Raw genomic sequence first — 19,226 nt, 5'->3', positions numbered from 1 at the left:
CGGGGCTCGAACCCACAAAACTGTGAGACCTGACCTGAGCCAAAACCAAGATTTGGACAGTTAACCAACTGAGCCACAAAGGCGCCCCAGAAAGTTAACAGAGTTTTGATATTGATTTCATATCCTGCTTACTGAATTTATTAGTTCTAACAGTTTTTTAGTAGAGTCTTCAGAGTTTCCTATGTATAATATCATTTGCGAATATGACACTTTTCCTTTTTCCTTTTTAATTTAGGTACACTTTATTTCTCTGTCTTGAATAATTGCTGTGGCTAGGACTTCCAATACTATGTTGAATGAAAGGGTGGAGAGTGGGTTTCCTTGTCTTGTTCTTGATCTTAGAGGAAAAGATTTTAGCTTTTCACCACTGAGTATGTTACCAGCTTCAGCCTTCATAGATGGCCTTTATTATGTTGAGGTACATTCCATCTATACCTGATTTGTGGTGAGTTTTTATCAAGATTGGATGTTGAATTTTATCACATGTTTTCTCTCCATCTATTGAGATGGCCATATGATTTTTATCCTTCAGTTTGTTAATGTGGTATATATGACATTGATGAATTGTGGAATGTTGGACCATCCTTGTATCTCTGGAATAAATACCACCTGATCATAGTGTATGGTCCTCTTAATGGATTGTTGAATTCAGTTTGCTAATATTTTGTTACAGATTTTTGCATCTATGTTAAACACAGATATTTGCTTGTATTTTTTTTTTTTTTTTCTTGTGGCATCTTGTCTGGTTTTGGTATCGCGGTAATATTGGCCTCCTCATAAAATAAGTTGGGGAGAATTCCTTCCTCTACAATATTTAGGGAGGTAGAGGAAGATTGTTATTAGTTTTTCTTTAAATGTTTGGTAAAAAATTACCATTGAAGCCATCTATCTGGTCCTGGACTTTTATTTGTTGGGAGGTTTTTGATTATTGTTTCAATCTCTTTACTAATAATCTAGAAAGGATTAATCTAGTAATCTGGCATTCAGATTTTCTATTTTTTTATGATTCTGACTTGGTAGGTTGTATGTTTCTAAGAATTTATCTATTTCAGGGTTCCAGGTTATCATATTTGTTGGCCTATAATTGTTCATATTATGATTAAACTCATTTCTTACTTCCTTCCTCATTATCCTCATCTAGAAATATGAATCGTTTCTCTTTATTCTACTTATAATTATTGTGAGGACTGAAAGAGTAATTAATTTAAGCTCCTGACATTCATGGAATTAATTTAAGCTCCTGCCTACACATGGAATGCTTTCTATAAATGCTGGTTGGTTTTTTATGATGTATCCTCACCAATATTTTGGTGAATTGTTAAATATTAAGAATTAATGTCAATTCATTTTAAGACACTTTCATAAAGTAATTCATGCTCAAGAACACATTCTATGCTACTGATTTTCTGCAATATAAGGAAATGAAACACAAATTATTTACACGTCATTTCAATTTAGCTGGTTTTATTTATCTCTCTGCAATAAAAGTTTGCTACTCCTCCTTATTGTTGTATTTATCTTAATCTTTTTATGCTAATACACAATTAAACATATAAAATATAAGTGTGATTAAGTGTATGATGCTATTAAAAAATATAGTACATTCATATGTATGCATATGTGTGTTCATATTGCTTCTGTCAAACGATCCATCATGCAAATCATCTGTCATTAAACTCCTGGGTGAGATTTACCACCCATGGGTGGGCTCAGTTATTCTCAGACTACCCTAGATATCCTCTCATTAACAAACACATTGCCAGACTTTTAATCAAACCTATAGATCTGAAATACTGATTCTATTTATTGTATCCTATAACTTCCAGTAAGTGAATTAAATATCATAATATTCAACATTATGTATATGACTCAGGATAAAAAATATAATATGTTTATTGTTATAATAGTTTAATATACCATTTCTTTCAATCTTTTATGATTTGATTAACTTTAGAACCATTTTTAATGAAATTTGTCTCTTCATTATTATCATTAGCAAAAACTTGCATGGGTACATAAAAATTTAGGCTATCCATAACTACAGGTATTTTCATTAAAATTATTAAAATTTCTAAAATATGCAGTCTTATTATCTCTGTCAAAGTTCTGTTTCAGTAAGTATCTTTGTGTCTAATTTGCTGAGCCTATCAATTTTAAAGGCAGCCTAATTCATGTTTCTATTAAATAACACTCCTGAGTATTCTCATTTGATTTTGGTTACATTTCATACATTTTTTGGCAGTGATAGAGCATATTCTTATTTGCTGCCTTTTAACATCTATGAATTTACCCATTTATTGAATGTCAATTAATGTTAAACTCAGTGCTACCTACTGAAATATATCTATACATTAGCCTGGCATATATCTTCTCATAATGGATAAACAAGAGGAAGAGGGGCAATATTAGCTTGTGGACTTTACAGAGAGTATAAGGTCTTCTGAGATCCTACAATCAGGAGACCTCATTTAGTCCAGAAGCTTTAAAAAAGCGTTCCATGGGGGCGCCTGGGTGGCTCAGTCGGTTAAGCGTCCGACTTCGGCTCAGGTCACGATCTCACAGTCCTTGAGTTCAAGCCCCGCGTCAGGCTCTGGGCTGATGGCTCGGAGCCTGGAGCCTGCTTCCAGTTCTGTGTCTCTCTCTGCCCCTCCCCCGTTCATGCTCTGTCTCTCTCTGTCTCAAAAATAAACGTTAAAAAAGCGTTCCATGAAGAAGACATTTTAAAGCTGAGACTTGGTGAAGAAACACGCCTTAGCAGATGCAGAGCAAAGAGGAGAGAATTCCAGGTCTGCCAGTGAGAAGAAACCTGTGCTCTTGCTTTAACCCATGCAGCAGAGTGAACCCACTCAGATATTCTTCGCCTCCAGCTACATTAGAATCAAGTGAAAGGACACAACCTAGAATAAAGATAGCATCAACCTCTAAGAGAGATTGTTTTTATTTAAATACAATGGAAACAAATGTATACGCTTGTAATTATCAACCTTTAAAAATAGTCAATGGGTTGGATAAAGGAAGATGTTGAAGACCATCAAGCAGGCACTTCGCTGAGCTGACGCTTGCGGTCACTTTCTGACATGTCCCTCCTCACGAGGGTGCAGAGCATAGAAAGGGTCGGAGAGGAAGACAGAAGGAACGTGAGAGGAAACTGCAAATGAGGGAGCAATTGGCCACGTTCACAAAGCTCACCACACCACACTCATAATCCAGGAACACCCCCACGTGGCCCAGAGGCCTTTCTACATATTGAGGCGACAGTGGGGAGGAGCTAAAGAGACGACACTGGTTGTCCTCTTTGATACAAAAGAGTAGAAAAATCCCCTCTGAGTCAAGCGCCATGTCATTCCTCATTGTCCAAGAATCATCGCAAAATCCAAGGGCCCAGTTCTGACAGTTCCCCACATCCACCTCCCAGTAATGCTGACCACAGGTAAATGTCTGGGCTCCCCATGCCAGAAAGTATTTTGATCTTGTTGCATTAGTGACAACGTCAGGATGATCGCGACTGGAGAGCCAACGTCTCAGATCTTCAAACAGCGGCATGTGACAGGTCGTTGTTTCATTTTCAAAAAAAATGGGCACTGAAGGAGGAAGGAAACAGTCACATTAACATGGAGTGTTACCAATTCCTGGTGGACGTGAGCTTTATATCGTGTCTGGGTTTCTAGCTTTCCCTGGAAACAAGGGCCAGGGCAGTGAGGAAGCTCTAGAAATCTACTGTATGCCAGGGCCTGTCTTCATAATGAGCAAATCATTAATGAGACAAAATAGAAGACATTTATGAATTTTCTTAAAATGTATAAAGAAGAGGGATATTGCTAAGCTCTGGTTTTTTTCCTCTGAAACTTTTAAAATTGGGACATCATTAGTAGTTGACAGTAACAGAAAGGAGTAGCCAACTTCTCTTCTCGGAAAATAAGAATAACTCTAAATAATAATAATTCCTAAAGAGTGGTCACTTTGCCTCGTATTTAAGTATTTTTTACCAATATATATCAAGATAAAATAACCGGAAAGAAAAATTCATATCTTTTACAAGTAGAATGTTTGTGAGAATTTTCAGCAAATGGAATTTTTGAGAAGAAAATTATGCAATAAGTGGTTAGCTTACTTTGTGGGGCTGTGTAGAAGTATTCATTTTCTGTTCTTAACACTATTGATTTATACAAAGTATTTTTGTATTATGTGAATAAAGGATGTACTGTGTAAAGTGCGTTTATTGTGAAACATTCTAGAAAACAAAACTCTCTACTCACCTCACAGCCAGTAATCACCACATAACCCGAAACCTGGAATATACTGAATGTTCATGCAGATTGACATGCTTCACACAGTTAACACCAAACCTCAGCATGATGCACACATCAACTATCTTTTCCTATTGCTTACTTCCAGGTAGCTTATCATAAACTATTGTACTGGGTTTTTCTCCAGATATTATTTGTTGGTCCACATATATTGTTTTTCCACAAAGGCAAATTGGGTTACAAAATGCCCAGATATGAAATCATCAATCGTACAATGGAGCAACATAACCCATAGACACTAGCTAAGGAGAACGTACGGCTATCCCCCCAAAGGGCGGTCTATTACCAAGAAAATGGTTGAGTCTCTCTATCAGCCCCGTGATGGGCCATGAACTGAGCCGTGGATCCACAGGTTGGGGCATGTGCAGCTGCACTGACTCACTCCTGCAAAAAAGAATAGTCAGTTACTCTTTCTGAGTTCGTTTTCATTACAATGGTTATATTTAATCTACGTCCCCGTGAAGATGCTTCATTAAAATCCTCACAGTTAGCATCGTAAATAGTTATGAATGTAACTCCACAAACGAGGAAACTTAACAAATATCCATTTATTTTATGAAGAGCAAACTAAACCCAATTCTACCTCCTAACACTTTGATCCTGGCATAATATTTCAGGATCTGGTTCTTCACAGCCAAGCAGGGGTTCTGCAAAATGGCTCGAAACTGAGGACATTACAGAAGGGCCCTTTGATTTTTAATCCACACTGGTCACCACCGAGATGCTGTGTCCATATAAGCACGGCAAGGGGGTGAGGAGCTTAGCCCGGGCAGAGATTCTGCTTCCAGGTCCCAGCTTCCGTAAGTGCCACAGACAGCCTTTCCACGTGAAGCTGGAGTCAGCCACGTGCTACGTGGGAGCCCAAACCCTACATGGTCCTCCCCCCGCACCCCCCCCCCCCCGTGGCTTTCTCTCCCTTCTCCCACTTTATGCTTCTCGGAAACACCTATTTCTCCCACATAAGCCTGTCACAGCTTTGGGCCACATCCTCAATGTGTTCTTACGTTTCTAAGCACTAAAATCGCAAATGGCGCTTTGTCTACGCGCAGCTTGTGCACAGAACTGCCAACCGCACGGGCTTCCACAGAGCCCTGTCCAGCTCCACCTTACACAAAATGACAAATGCGTCTCGAGACATGGAAAAATAAATACATTATAAAATGGGTTCTATTATCATAATAAATTACGCTCCTATTTCAGCACCAATAGCCTGATTACTCTTAAACAATTCTCAAACTTTTAATATAGGCGTAAACTTACCTTTTTAAAGTGTTTTCAAAATGCTGCAAAGAGAAACAGAAAAAAAAAAAAACCTCAGTATATGCCGCAAGATTCGCAGTAGAGACCTCATTACTTATTCCCAAGAGTGGGTAAGCCCCAATTCCAGCAAATTGTATCATGTACACGGAAACAGAAAGAGAAAATGAATTGTATAGATTCTGAAATTTCTCATTTTTGCCAGGTCCACATACAAATCCACAGTCTTCAAACAAGCTTCTCGGGGCTGTCCATCAGTAAGTGAATGTATATTACAACTTGAGAAGGAGGTATTCTCTAGGATTGTGTTTAACCTGCTTTTTCAGACTTGGGTTGTTATGTATGGCAAGAATACCGTTTGGACTTGTGCATCACCGAGACAGGTAAAACCCCTCCCACAGCATCACAAAGCATCACTGCCAACGCGTGACGGTAGACGAAGAGATTGTGGACGTTCTCCAGGCAGCCCCGTGACTCTCCTCAGCCCTTACCTGGAGCAGCTCCACGTCTGGTTTATGACACGTTTTCTTGAGGTCCTCATACATTCCTCTTAGGAGTTTTCCCTTTTGGTCCATGCTGTCCTCACTTGCTCTGAGTTGTTGTAAAATCTCGTTGCTTTCTTTTTCCATTCTCTCTAAATAACGTCTCTCTTCCTCGAAAAGCAAGTGGTACACCTTCCGATATTCAGCACGGATCATCTCCCTCCGCAGACACACATAACCCTGCGGTGAGTGGATTGTTTAGATCACCGAGCAGGCTCTCCCTGTCTTATCATCTACTATTTCTCCTCTGACATTTAGCAATTGGGCACATTCTTGAAAACAGAAATTTAGGGACATCTTTCTGCCCCCTGATCCCCTTTTCTGCTCATTTGGTTATTTTTTGGCACTAGAAGTGAAAACTTGACTCTAACTCCTTCCCCCAAATATCTACGTTTTCTTAATAATAGGTACTTGTGATTTAATAATTGTCTTGCCTAATATGCTAAGAATCCTCATTACTAAATCCATTTCATCTCTTGTATGCCCAGATATTTTAGCTACAGACTAACTCGCTTTCTGAAAATAATAGCAAACATTACTTCCTAGAATAAGATAAGACCTTTCTAAAATGTTTGCTTCCACGTCCACAAACTGCAAGCAGACCAGAACCTTGTGTGTATGAGTGCAGCTTAACTCATCCTGCCCAAGGCTCTACACCCCCTTTCTTAGCTGACTTCCACATGTCCTTAGAGACGTTGGTCAACAGACAACCACCTTCCAGTATTAATTCCTCTCTTCTCACTTTTTGTCACTTTATCTTTCCCTATTTTCCTCCCAACATTTAAACGTGGTTTGTTCATGCACATAGTTTTGAAATTAAAACAAACGTACTCGGTTGACCCGATGTCTTGGCTTTTGTGCTGTCATTTGTACTCCAAAAAAGCCTACTTCTTGTTCACAGGTATACATTCACTGGACTTGTTTATGGATCTCTCAATCATTCTTCCAATCAGTGAAATCTCTCTTTTATTCCTGTTTTAATGAGATTGCTCTTTATCTCCCCAGAACCTTCTGTGCTGAATCCACATGAGTTGTTACATACATGTTACAAAGTTCTTTAGATTTCATCAGTCCTTCTTGCTATAAACCCTGCTTACCCTGGGCTTCAAGGAAATCCCTGTCTCCTGATTTCTTTCTAACAATTTGCCTTCTCCAGCTACTCTTTCCCAGCTGGAGTTACTAATACAGGGATTTCCCAAGTTATCTTTCCATGTGAAACTTTTTAATTTTCCTTCCAAAAATTCCCATGTGAAAACCCTCTGCTCCAATGCCTAAAATTTTCCAACAATTGTGAAATGCCCCTCTCCCATCCCAATCTTTCACATAGGTTCCAACCTTACGCATCCAACTGCCTACTGCACATTTCTTCTAGGATATCTCACAGGAACTTACAGTGGCACATTTCTCAAACTAACATCTTAACCCAAACCAGCCATGCCTCCTCCATTTCTAACCTTGGTGATGTTCCCATTTCAAATCAAAACCTGCCTCATTTTTAAATTTTACCCATTTAACATTCCACACTCACATCACATTTTCTGGCATTTCTCTACCATAAAGGCTATCCCTTGAATCCCTCTACTTCCTGTTATAGTGGTCAACTCATTCCCGATCTTTCCTTTTAGGATTCCTGAACAGTCTCATATTGCTTTCTTGATGTTCATTTTGAGGTCTTCCAGTCAGTATTGTCTTCACCTTGCAATCTAAATGAGCTTTCTAGAAAGATTTGCGATAATAGCTCTTCTTTGCCTAAACCCCTTCAGAAGCTTTTAATTGTATTCAATATGCTTCAACTTCTAAACATATATTAGATGAACCTTCAACAAAATGGTACCTAATTATCTGTGCCTTTTTCTGTGTTTCACTTGTATCCTTCTCATTACACCAGTCATATTGACCTTCTGTATTTTAAATGAGTTTTTTATTCATTTTACATGCAGTCCATCCACTTAACATGCTTACTTCAACTATGCTTCTCATAAATAGGTCACACTTGATTTTTAGATCTGACTTCAAATATCTCTACTATCACTCACTTTCCTTGATTGTCTGCACAATGGAGAAGTACAAGCAGGTGTGCGGAAAACCTAAGTTTAGTTTCAGATGTGTATAATTACCTCTTTCTAAAAGCTATTTCCCTGAATAATCATATACCTTGATTTCTGACCTCATGCAGGTGTCTGCCCAAAGTGACCTTCCACATTGTCTTTTCTGATCGTCATATTGAAAATTCAATTTTGTCAAAGCTACTTTCCTTATTTATTTTACTACTGTATTTTTCTTAAAAACACTTATCATGATGATTCATACTCTAAGTTTTCTATTTTGACTTGTTAAATACCTTTCCCAACTGCCTCATGAGCTCCTTGAGTGCAAAGAAATATGTTGCTTTTGTCTATTTCTATATTGGCCTGGAACAGTTACTGAGATACAGTAGGCACTGAATATTTCAAAGAAAAAATATCCTTTAGGATACCTTTAAGTAATGAAGATAATTTTGTTATATCACCTTGTCATTCATACAGCTCCATTTTGATTCCTTCAAGGTTCTTTAATAGTGTTTGTTTATATTTCCATTAGGAAATCTTTACTTCCTCAGAAATATGGATAAACTTTGTTTCACATATCCTATTAGTAGAGTTTGATCCATATTTTTGAATCCACAAATGATAAATCTACCTTCCTCTCTCATTCATTAGGTCACATTTTGAAGTAACCAATGTTACATTTCCAGCCATCTCTCAACACTGCATCTCTTATTTGTTAACCAATATGAACTTTATAGGATCTCAACATCTTCAGGATTCTTCTAGTTCTAGGCTTCAACCTTCACATATTTACCTTCTTAATATCCTCATGAATTTACAATTTCAAATTGTCCAATCATTGGAATAATCAGATAATATCTTCTAGACAAAGATTTTTTTTTTATTTTTAAGAAATCCTGTATTTATCTCATGTACCAATTACTGTCTCTCATGATGATAGTGATTTTCCTATACCTGTTGATGTGTTATGGTGTTATCCAGTAAATAAAATCTTTTGGCTGGATGTTTTGATTTTAGGAAGAAAGCCTAACAAAATGACATACCTCCCTGTACATAGTTAGGTGGAACTGGTTTGCTATTGATTACCCACTCATGGAAGACTATTAACATTATGATTTTAGCTCAAATTTTTATTGTATAATCACTGTGTGTTAAAAGCAGGTACTAAAGGGAATCCCTTACTTATGTCCCCTGTTCTGAACTTCCTGTTCTCTCTTTTTTGATTTCTCCAATTTTCTTGTGTCTTTTCCCACACGGACCTCATTTCTTACAGGAGCTTTTGCTACAAAAGGACCATGAATGTGAGCATAAGAAAAGCTGTTATTGAAATTTTCATCTCCTAACAGATGGAGAGGGGCAGGGAATGCAAGACACATGATTACCGAGAGGGTAAAGTGCCAGTACCTTTCATTGCTAAGCCCAATGTCAAATATGGAGGACTTTTATAACCACAGAATAAAGCTACAGTTGGAAAGGGTGTCTCACCATGGAGGAAACTGGCCCTCAAACTTTATGTCATCAATACAATTTTAATTAATTGAAAACTGTCTCAGATTTTAACTATCCTGTTGCTAGTTATTATCTCCTAATATCCTATTATTTTAACGAAGAGACAGTGTTTCTAAGTCGACTCCATTAGCTGAGGCTTTGTACAATCATGGTTATCATGGACAATAATCATTCCTGAAACTAACATATTTGTCCACCTTGGTCTTACATTGAATTGTCACAGTTTCTGTTCAGTATGATGCACAAATAAAAATTATCTTTATTTCCTAGCCTCTCAAATATCAGATCCCCCAGACTCTTAGCCATTACTTACCCGGTATTCCTCAGCAGTCCAGTCAGTGGAACAATGTCTGTGGGCCTCACGTTCCTTCAACTTACAGCACAGCAAACAGAGCAAGTCCTTCATAACCTCACAGAAGAAGTTCTTTGTTTTCATGTGTATCTCACACATCTGTTTTGCAGAGCTCGGTAAGTGGTAAGGTCTTGCCCATCTGACAAGGAATACGTGAGTATTCAAAACAATGTTGGTTTTAGAGTTCAATAGATGGGATGTTTCCCTGAACACAGGGTAGTAAGGAGGATGATAGGCTTCCTCCTGGAAGATAGAAAGATAAGGCATACAAAAGCTGTGCCCACAGCCTATAGTGACTGGGTCTATGAAGTACTTCACACATATGGAGCAAAGTGAATTAATTCTGGAAAATGTTGGAATCCGTATTTATTAAGAGAGAAAAGAAAGAGAAAATTAGTTTGTTATGGGCTTTGAAAGAAGTGCATATTCAAAACTTTTAAAAATCCCAAGAGGCATAAGAATTATTTTCTTTGTGTATGTATGAATATCCTAGTATATACAGCAGGACATGCTATGTATTACATATACCAGATGATGAGGAACAGAGTCCTCATGATGTAACTTATTGATTTGTCAAACACGGCCTTCCTACCAGAGTTTCAACTCCCTTGTACAATTTCAGTTTTGTTTATTCATGTCCTGTCTTCTAAATGGACCTGAGAATGTAGTACAGATCCAATCACCAGCCACAGAGAATGGGTCAGATTTCACCTAATGCAATCATCCTTATTCCTTTGCCAGGGATTCATTATAGGCCACTTGACTCTGTTTAGCTGATGAGATTTGAAGGAAATGCTATTAGGAGGATTTTGTGAAATGTTTATTGGCTCCTGAGAAGAAACATTAGGAGAGTCAACTGTTTCATGTTCCTCTGGATGGTGTTTGAATGTGATGCATGAGACTGCCATTTTGTGACCACAGTGTGCACGTGCCTAGAGACCAAAGCATACACCCTGAGAATGACAGAGAAATGGAAGACCTGGGTGTGTGACAGTGTCATCAGGGCATGAACGTAAGTAACTCTAGGATCGACCATCAATGCATATAAGAAAAATTAAGGAAATAGAAAAATTATTTTACACTCATCATAATTAATCACCTCTTCTGGAAAGAATCATAAATGGATATGAAAACCATTGGCTAAAGCAGTACTCATCCAAAGATTGTTTGTTAATAAGTTCCTCACTTTATTACCAACTAATATATTAAATCGTTTATTGAAATTTTTAAAAGTATGTAATTTTAGTTACCATAAATTGTGACTAAATATTCAATTATATGGTTGCTGTTATCTTTCCCATCTGGAAGAATTTGAATGAGAGGGGCTGTATATATGGAAGGTTGAAAGCTTATTGTGGGTCCAAAATAGACATGAGGGGAGTTATTACTTTACTGAACAGTTATAAAACAAGCTTTACAATACCTCTTTGAAAAATAGGTAGCAATGAGACAGTGATGCCTACAGATATATTTATGAATAACAGTTTGTGGGAGGGGATTTATGGCTTTCTGCTTGATGAACACACAATTTTCAGTGACATGGAACATAAAGCCTTCCCTCAAACCCACCCATCTTGAGGAGATAGTTTGAGGGACAGGAAGAAAGTTGAAAGTTTAAATTTGCCCTGTGTAGAATGGCCTAGAAACTGGCCAAGAATTCATTCTAATATAATCATTTCTAGACGGATAACATTAATGATAATATTAAAGTGAATATTAAATGATAACATTAATGATAATATTAAAGTGAAATATTAAAGTAGAAGGTAATACAGTTTTCTAATTCTGGACATGACTCCTCTTACCTGGATTGCCTGTTTTAGTCTTCTTAACAACAGTAGTAACTTATTTTCTATTTTTACCAACACTTTATGAGGAAGTTGGACATAGCATGAGTAAAATAAGTTCCTTGTCTAAAAGTCACACATTGAATAAATGATTGATCCCATACTCAAATATAGATCTTACTGACAGAAAATGAAAGAAAAAAAAAACCCTACATTTTGGTGTCCAAGATGAACACTAAATCAAGAAACATTTACTCATCTCTGAACTGTACTGACAGTAATCTATTATAAGATATCATGATAGTGGAATTTAGGAAACAAAACAGATGAACCTATGGAAAGGGAGAACAAGAGAGAGAGTGAAACAAACCATAAGAGACAATAGAGAACAAACTGAGGGTTGATGGAGAAAGGTGGTGGGGGATGGGCTAGATGGGTGATGGGCATTAAGGAGGGGACTTGTCGTGATGAGCACTGGCTGTCGTGTATAAGTGATGAATCACTGAAACCAATACTGCACTGTATGTTATCTAAATATAATTTAAATAAAATTTTAAAAAGAAAAGAAGATAAGATATCATAATAAAATACACAATATTCTGGTATTCAGTGGATCAGAGTTTAAAGGATGATATAAAACAAGTTTTGTTTTTTTTTTTCAACGTTTTTTATTTATTTTTGGGACAGAGAGAGACAGAGCATGAACGGGGGAGGGGCAGAGAGAGAGGGAGACACAGAATCGGAAACAGGCTCCAGGCTCTGAGCCATCAGCCCAGAGCCCGACGCGGGGCTCGAACTCACGGACCGCGAGATCGTGACCTGGCTGAAGTCGGACGCTTAACCGACTGCGCCACCCAGGCGCCCCAAAACAAGTTTTTTTAAAACAGTATATTCTTTTAATGAGAAATGTGTAATGTGCCATGGAAACAGAGAAAAGAGAACCATCTGATAGTTCACCTTTGGTGACACAACCATGCTGCACGCATTGATACTCAGTGCGCACAAAGAAATTTACTTGTCTTAATGTCTAGCATATTTAAGAACATCCTCTCCTCACAGTCTACATTATTTTTATTTTCATTTATTTTTATTTTTATTATTATTTTTTAATGCTTAGCTATTTTTGAGAGAGACAGACAGACAGAGGATGAACAAGGAAGGGGCAGAGAGAGTAAGACACAGAATCTGAAGCCGGTTCCAGGCTCCAAGCTGACAGCCCATAGCCCAACATGGGGCTCAAACTCATAAACCGCAAGATCACGACCTGAGCTGAAGTCAGACGCTTAACAGACTGAGCCACCCAAGTGCCCCAACAGTCTACATTATTTTTAATAAAAAAAACTTGAACTACTTTATTATTTTTTAATTTATTTATTTTGGGAGAGAGAGAGAGACAGTTGGGGGCGGGGGCAGAAAGAGAGGGAGAGAGAATCCCAAGCAGGCTCTGTGCTATCAGTGCAGAGCCTGACATGGGGCTCCATCTCACAGACTGTGAGATCATGACCTGAGCCAAAATCAAGAGCCAGACGCTTAACCAACTGAGCCACCCAAGTGCCCCAAAGTTGACCTGTTTTAAACTAAATGTTGTATAGTTTGTTTGGATCTTATCTACTACCTTCATTTTGAAAATTTCAAAGCAAGTCAATTTATCGCCTCCATCAACCCTAAAACATTCAAGACATTAATGATTTTAAAAAGAGACTAATATTGTACTCATAATTCAATTGGACTTATTATCTAGAACTCCAGTTCTCTATGAAATAGTATATACCTCAAGTCAACATGACTGTCAGCAGCAAATGATGACTGTGTTTTAAGATACAGATTTTTCTTGACTTACTATGGGTTACATCTGAATAACGCCACTGTAAATTGAAAATATCATAAGTTGAAAACACATTTAATACCCCTAACCAGCTGAACATCATAGCTTAGCCTCACGTACCTATAAGTGCTCAGAGCACTTACATTTACAATTGGGCCAAGTCAGCTAATACAAAAGTCCATTTTACAATAAAGTGTTGGGGCATCTCGGTGGCTCAGTTGGTTAAGCCTCCGACTTAGGCTCAGGTCATGATCTCACAGCTCGTGTGTTGGAGCCCCACGTCAGGCTCTGTGCCAACAGCTCAGAGACTGGAGCCTGCTTCAGATTCTGTGTCTCCCTCTTTCTCTCTCCCCCTCCCCCACTCACACTCTGTCTCTCTCTGTTTCTCAAAAATAAATAAACATTAAAAAAAAATTAGAATAGGGGCGCCTGGGTGGCTCAGTCGGTTAAGCGTCCGACTTCAACTCAGGTCATGACCTCGCGGTCCGTGAGTTTGAGCCCTGCGTCGGGCTCTCGGGGCTGATGGCTCAGAGCTGATGGCTCAGAGCCTGGAGCCTGCTTCGGATTCTGTGTCTCCCTCTCTCTCTGCCCCTCCCCCATTCATGCTCTGTCTCTCTCTGTCTCAAAAATAAATAAACATTAAAAAACATTTTTTTTAAAAATTAGAATAAAGTGTCAAAAATCTGCTGTAATGTATTGAATACTGTACTGAAAGTGAGAAGCAGACAAATGGTTTAAGTGCATCAGAGGTCAATCGTCACGGTCGCTGGCTGACTGGGAACTGCGGCTGCCTCTGCTGCTGCTCAAGGTCACCAGAGAACCAATGTTAGGGCACATTGCTGGCCCGTGAAAAGACCAAAACACAAAACTTGAAGTTCAGTTTCTACTGGATGTGCAGCACTTTCTCATCACTGTGAAGTCAAAAAATCATTTGGTCCCACCATCTTAAGTTGGGGACTGTCTGTAAATTGATTTGGCTGCACTCAAGAGTCCTTATTTTCATGTTCAGTGGATGCAGAGAAACTTCCCGTATCTAAACTTCCTCAAAGGGAAAAGTAACAGTCTTCTCTAGGTCACTCCAGTTCCTAAACACTTGACAATCTCCCTCTGAAAACTGAAATCCAAGTCTGAAGCTGAGAACATTAAGAGACATTTTAAACACTCAACCTCACAATGAGTGTTTGTGGGATAATTCAGCACATTGAATCGACCGGCATTTTAAATAGACCTGAGATACAAACATGTACTTAAATATGCACATACACAGAGCATAACATGAACAGCTTGGTAGGCATGGATAGATGACTTAGTATCTACAGAAAAATAATACAATTAGCATATATTTATTGCTTTACCTACCACACTGCAAGCTATCTGGTGCCAAATTATTTTCTGTACTTCACAATTATATATGAATAATCAACGTACACAAAAATAACAGAGGAAAAATAATCATACTAACTCAAAAAATAAATACAAAGAGAAGAGATTGCATCCTCATAATGGACTAAATTTAAAGTAATGAAACAATTTCTACTATTAAATTCTTTGGAAACAACCTAAACAAACGGACATGTGGATTATCGTTCCTAATTTTAAGAGAAAATAACAGAAGTTGCTTTCATGAATTTGAGTACTCACCCGTGGTTACTGGTAATGGAGATTTCCATTCTTGTTCAGTAAGTGATTCTGTTAAAGTCGGTTCAAGGATTAGGCGCTCACCTTTCAGTAGCAGTAAATTTCTGAAGCCAACTCCAACTCCAGCCAACTCCAAACACAAAGATTCTACGAAATAATGAACTCAGCCCTTTGCCTGATGTTTTATAGTCTTTGAAGACCACGCCCATTTACCCAAAGTGCTTCAGTTATTGAATCTTGGGAAAGGTGTTGGGTTACATGATTCGATTTTTGCAGCCTGGTAAACACACCCGGAAGATTATGGCTGATTGGAAACCTTCTTAAACCAACTTATTCAAACTTCCACATTCGATCTCCAGTAAGAAGCCACACCTTGAGTTAACCTATGTGATCCATATGGGTCTGTTGTTTTTAAAATAAATGGATCCCCAAATACATTCTTCCTATCTGCTTTTAAGAAACTATATTGCAATCCTAACTGCACCAACCCATTACTACACACTGTATTTGGTTATCTGTGTGAATCTGTATGCATTCCTTTTTTTTATGTCAACAAGTAGTAGTTGTTTTTTTTTTTTTTTTCTTTTTCACTACTTTCCTGATATTTTTTCAGAAAGAAACTTATCCACATTTGGTTTATCAGTACAGTGTGATCAAGCCCCTGGCCAATAATACCACTTGCTGGTCTGGCAGAACTATCCTACTGTTTTATGGATCGTGCCAACCTCCACTGAACTAAAATTCTCTGAAATTTTATATTTTTCAGTGAGTCCTCCACAAAATTCTTCCCTTTTAAAAGTTGTTTTCTTTTTGGAAACACAGTACTTTTTTTTTTGTTTGTTTTGGTCTAAAACTGCACACACAATAGCTTTTGCTGGTTTTTCTTTAAGACTCTGCTTTTTTTCTTATTACCTCACATATTTTCTCATATACTCCTTTTAATATTCAATACATATGCATAATTGAAAGATTTATGATCTTTTGTGGATTTAATGATCACACAGTTGGCGTGTACTACATGATTGACTCCTAGAAGGCATCATACACATTTTTTTAAATGTTTATTTATTTATTTTGGGGAGAGAAAGAGAGAGCACAAGCAGGTGAGGGGCAGAGAGAGAGGAGAGTGAGATATAGAATCCGAAGCAGGCTCCAGGCTCTGAGCTATCAGCACAGAGTCCAACTCGGGGCTCAAACTCACGAACTGTGAGATCATGACTGACCTGAAGTCAGAAGTTTAACCAACTTAGCCACCCCAGGCACCGTAGGCATCGTAAACATTTTTGTAAAAGAAATGCTATATTTTCTGGTAAGTTTAGGCAACTATCAAAGTTTTCTCCATATTGACTAGACGTGCATCCTATTCAGTCTTTTTTTTTTATTTTTATTTTTTTATTTTTTTTTTAGACGTTTATTTATTTTTGAGACAGAGAAACAGAGCGTGAACAGGGGGAGGGGCAGAGAGAGAGGGAGTCACAGAATCTGAAACAGGCTCCAGGCTCTGAGTGGTCAGCACAGAGCCCGATGTGGGGCTTGAACTCACAGACCCTGAGATCATGACCTGAGCCGAAGTCGGATGCTTAACCGACCGAGCCACCCAGGTGCCCCTATTCAGTCTTTTAAAAACATTTTCATGTTTAGTCAATGATAGATCTTGGTGCTTCACCCAGGGAAGGATCTTAGAATGAAAACAGTCTACTTTCACTACATCAAATGATCAGTTATCGCAAATCTGCTCTTCTAATGTAGGCCATGGCTAAAAAAGTGAATTATAGTCTTCAGATTCCAAAATGTTTTTCTTTAATATTATCTTCTCTTGGAAATTACATAAACACATTTACCCTTGACACCCCTTCATTCTCTTGTCTACCCCTGCACATACAGCAGTATAGTAAATGCTTTTTACTTAAATGTAAGTTTCTTGAGGAAAAGATCATGAGTGATCAACTTTTGCAGTGGTATTACCCAAAATATCACCAGGTCTATAGTGGGATGTGAAACCCTTTTTGTTGCCACAGTTCTATGGCCTGGGAGTGTGGAGGGGGGTTAACTCTGGGAGAAATCCTGCTTCAAGGCTTTATTTTAAACAGTGTAAAGTAGGACCAGAGAAAAAAATTTTAAGTTTATTTATTTATTTTGAGAGTGGGAGAGAAAGAGAATGTGTATGCATGTGTGTGCAAGTGGGGGAGGGGCAGAGAGAGAAGGAGAGAGAGAGTATCTCAAGCAGGCTCCGCACAGTCACTATAGAGTCCCACGGGTGCTGGTTTGATCTCACAACCTGTGAGATCATGACCTGAGCCAAAATCAACATTTGGATGCTTAACCAACTGAGCCACCCAGGTGCCCCAGGACCAGAGAAGTTTTTAATCTAGGCTGAATCTACCCCCCTGCAGTGAGACAATACCCTTCTGAGTACTCTACCCTATATCCTGTGTAGTGTAAGGACTTTCTGCTGTGGATGAGGGGAACATCAACTATTCCCAGCCCTGTGAGAGCTGCAGGTATTGTTTCGTGGGTTTTGTCATCTTTTCTCGATCAAGTATTTTCCTAATATGACTTAACTGATCTGCACTCAGCTATAGATTCTAGCTGTGTGCCCCTTTACAGATCTGTGTGTGTGTGTGTGTGTGTGTGTGTGTGTGTGTAGCTCTCCTTTCAACCAGTACTCAGTCCTGGGAACTCCAATTGCCTTGAACTCCCTGAACCCACAACTCCACTCAGGATTTCCTGTCTCAACACTGAGGTCTAGAAATCGCCAGGCGTTAGGCATGGATCTACACTGAATCACCTCATTTCTTTCTTCTCTGTGCTGCCTGTTGGCTAATGTCTGAAAGCTGTTGTCCTACAGCTTTTTGTGCTGTTAATGTTGTTATTAATTGAGATAAAATCGGAAAGAAATGTAAGTGATGAATCACTGAATTCTAATCCTGAAACCAACATTGCAGTACTAAAATTTAAATATAAAAAAAGGAAAGAAAAACAAAACAAAAAACATTTTTTCAGAGAAAATAAATATAAAAATAGGAGAGGCAATAAGGTTCCCACTACTCCCTTTTGCTTAAACATAAGTCTGTGGGAAGACTTATAAACTAAAATTTCAAATTTTTTAATGGATATAGAGGGTTTATTTTTATAAAACATTTTTGAAAATGTATCAGTTTTTATCTTCAGTGAGTGTTGGTATTGTGTCTCTTTCCTTCTTTCTTTCTTTCTTTCTTTCTTTCTTTCTTTCTTTCTTTTTCTTTTTAAGTGTTTTGGTTTTTTGAGTGAAAGCACAAGAGGGGGAGGGGCAAAGGGAGAGAGAGAATCTTAAGCAGGCTCCACACCCTGCATGGAGCCAGAGGCAGAGCTCAATCTCACAACCGTGAGATCATGACCATGACGTCCTGACCTGAGCCAAAGTCGTGAGTCAGATGCTTACCTATCTGAGCCGCTTGACCCACGGAGCCACCCAGACACCCCAGGTATTGTGTCTCTTTCATCAATATTGCCCATTTCATCTAAGCTGTCGAGTTAGTTGGCACAAATGTGCTTCTAATATTACCTTCTTTTCATTAAGATGTCTGTTGATCTCCACCTCTTTTGATATGTTTTAGTGTCTTCTCTTTCCCTCTCCCCTCCCCCCCTCCCCTCCCCACCAGGGTGTGTTTGTGTCTGTCTGTCTGTGTGCTTAGAGCTGCTAGGCTTGAGAAACAATGACTCCCTTTGATTTTTACTGTGTATTTATTCTCCTGAGTGAGTTAGGTAAGCAGGCTTTGGCAGTGGTGGAGTGGGGCTGGGGTCTTGCATAAGAGTTTCTGGAAACTAGGTTCTAGGCACTTATAGTGTTGTAAGCACTGGGCCCCACTACAAGGTGTCGGGGTGTGTATGACAAGTATCTCCAATATACCCATTATTAGGAAGTACCTGATGGGAAGAGAATCCAGTATGGGTCATCACTAAATACCAGATTCTACTCAGA

At 38.5% G+C, this 19,226-nt stretch overlaps 1 protein-coding gene across 1 annotated transcript; it reads right to left on the bottom strand.

Moving 5' to 3' along the window:
- Positions 1 to 2,903: 2,903 nt before the first annotated feature.
- On the bottom strand, positions 2,904 to 6,895 carry LOC123601038 (tripartite motif-containing protein 77-like). The gene is made up of 4 exons (XM_045483665.1): positions 6,056 to 6,895; positions 5,568 to 5,590; positions 4,594 to 4,691; positions 2,904 to 3,581 (listed from the first exon to the last, which is right to left on the bottom strand). The coding sequence occupies exons 1-4, from the start codon at positions 6,260 to 6,262 to the stop codon at positions 3,088 to 3,090; spliced, it is 822 nt and encodes a 273-aa protein (XP_045339621.1). The 5' UTR covers positions 6,263 to 6,895; the 3' UTR covers positions 2,904 to 3,087.
- Positions 6,896 to 19,226: the final 12,331 nt, after the last annotated feature.

This window comes from Leopardus geoffroyi, chromosome D1 (assembly GCF_018350155.1).
Source record: "Leopardus geoffroyi isolate Oge1 chromosome D1, O.geoffroyi_Oge1_pat1.0, whole genome shotgun sequence".
In the NCBI taxonomy this organism is placed as follows: domain Eukaryota; kingdom Metazoa; phylum Chordata; class Mammalia; order Carnivora; family Felidae; genus Leopardus; species Leopardus geoffroyi.
The sequence above is the reverse complement of the archived record's forward strand: the minus strand, read 5'-3'. Positions and strand labels throughout refer to the sequence as shown.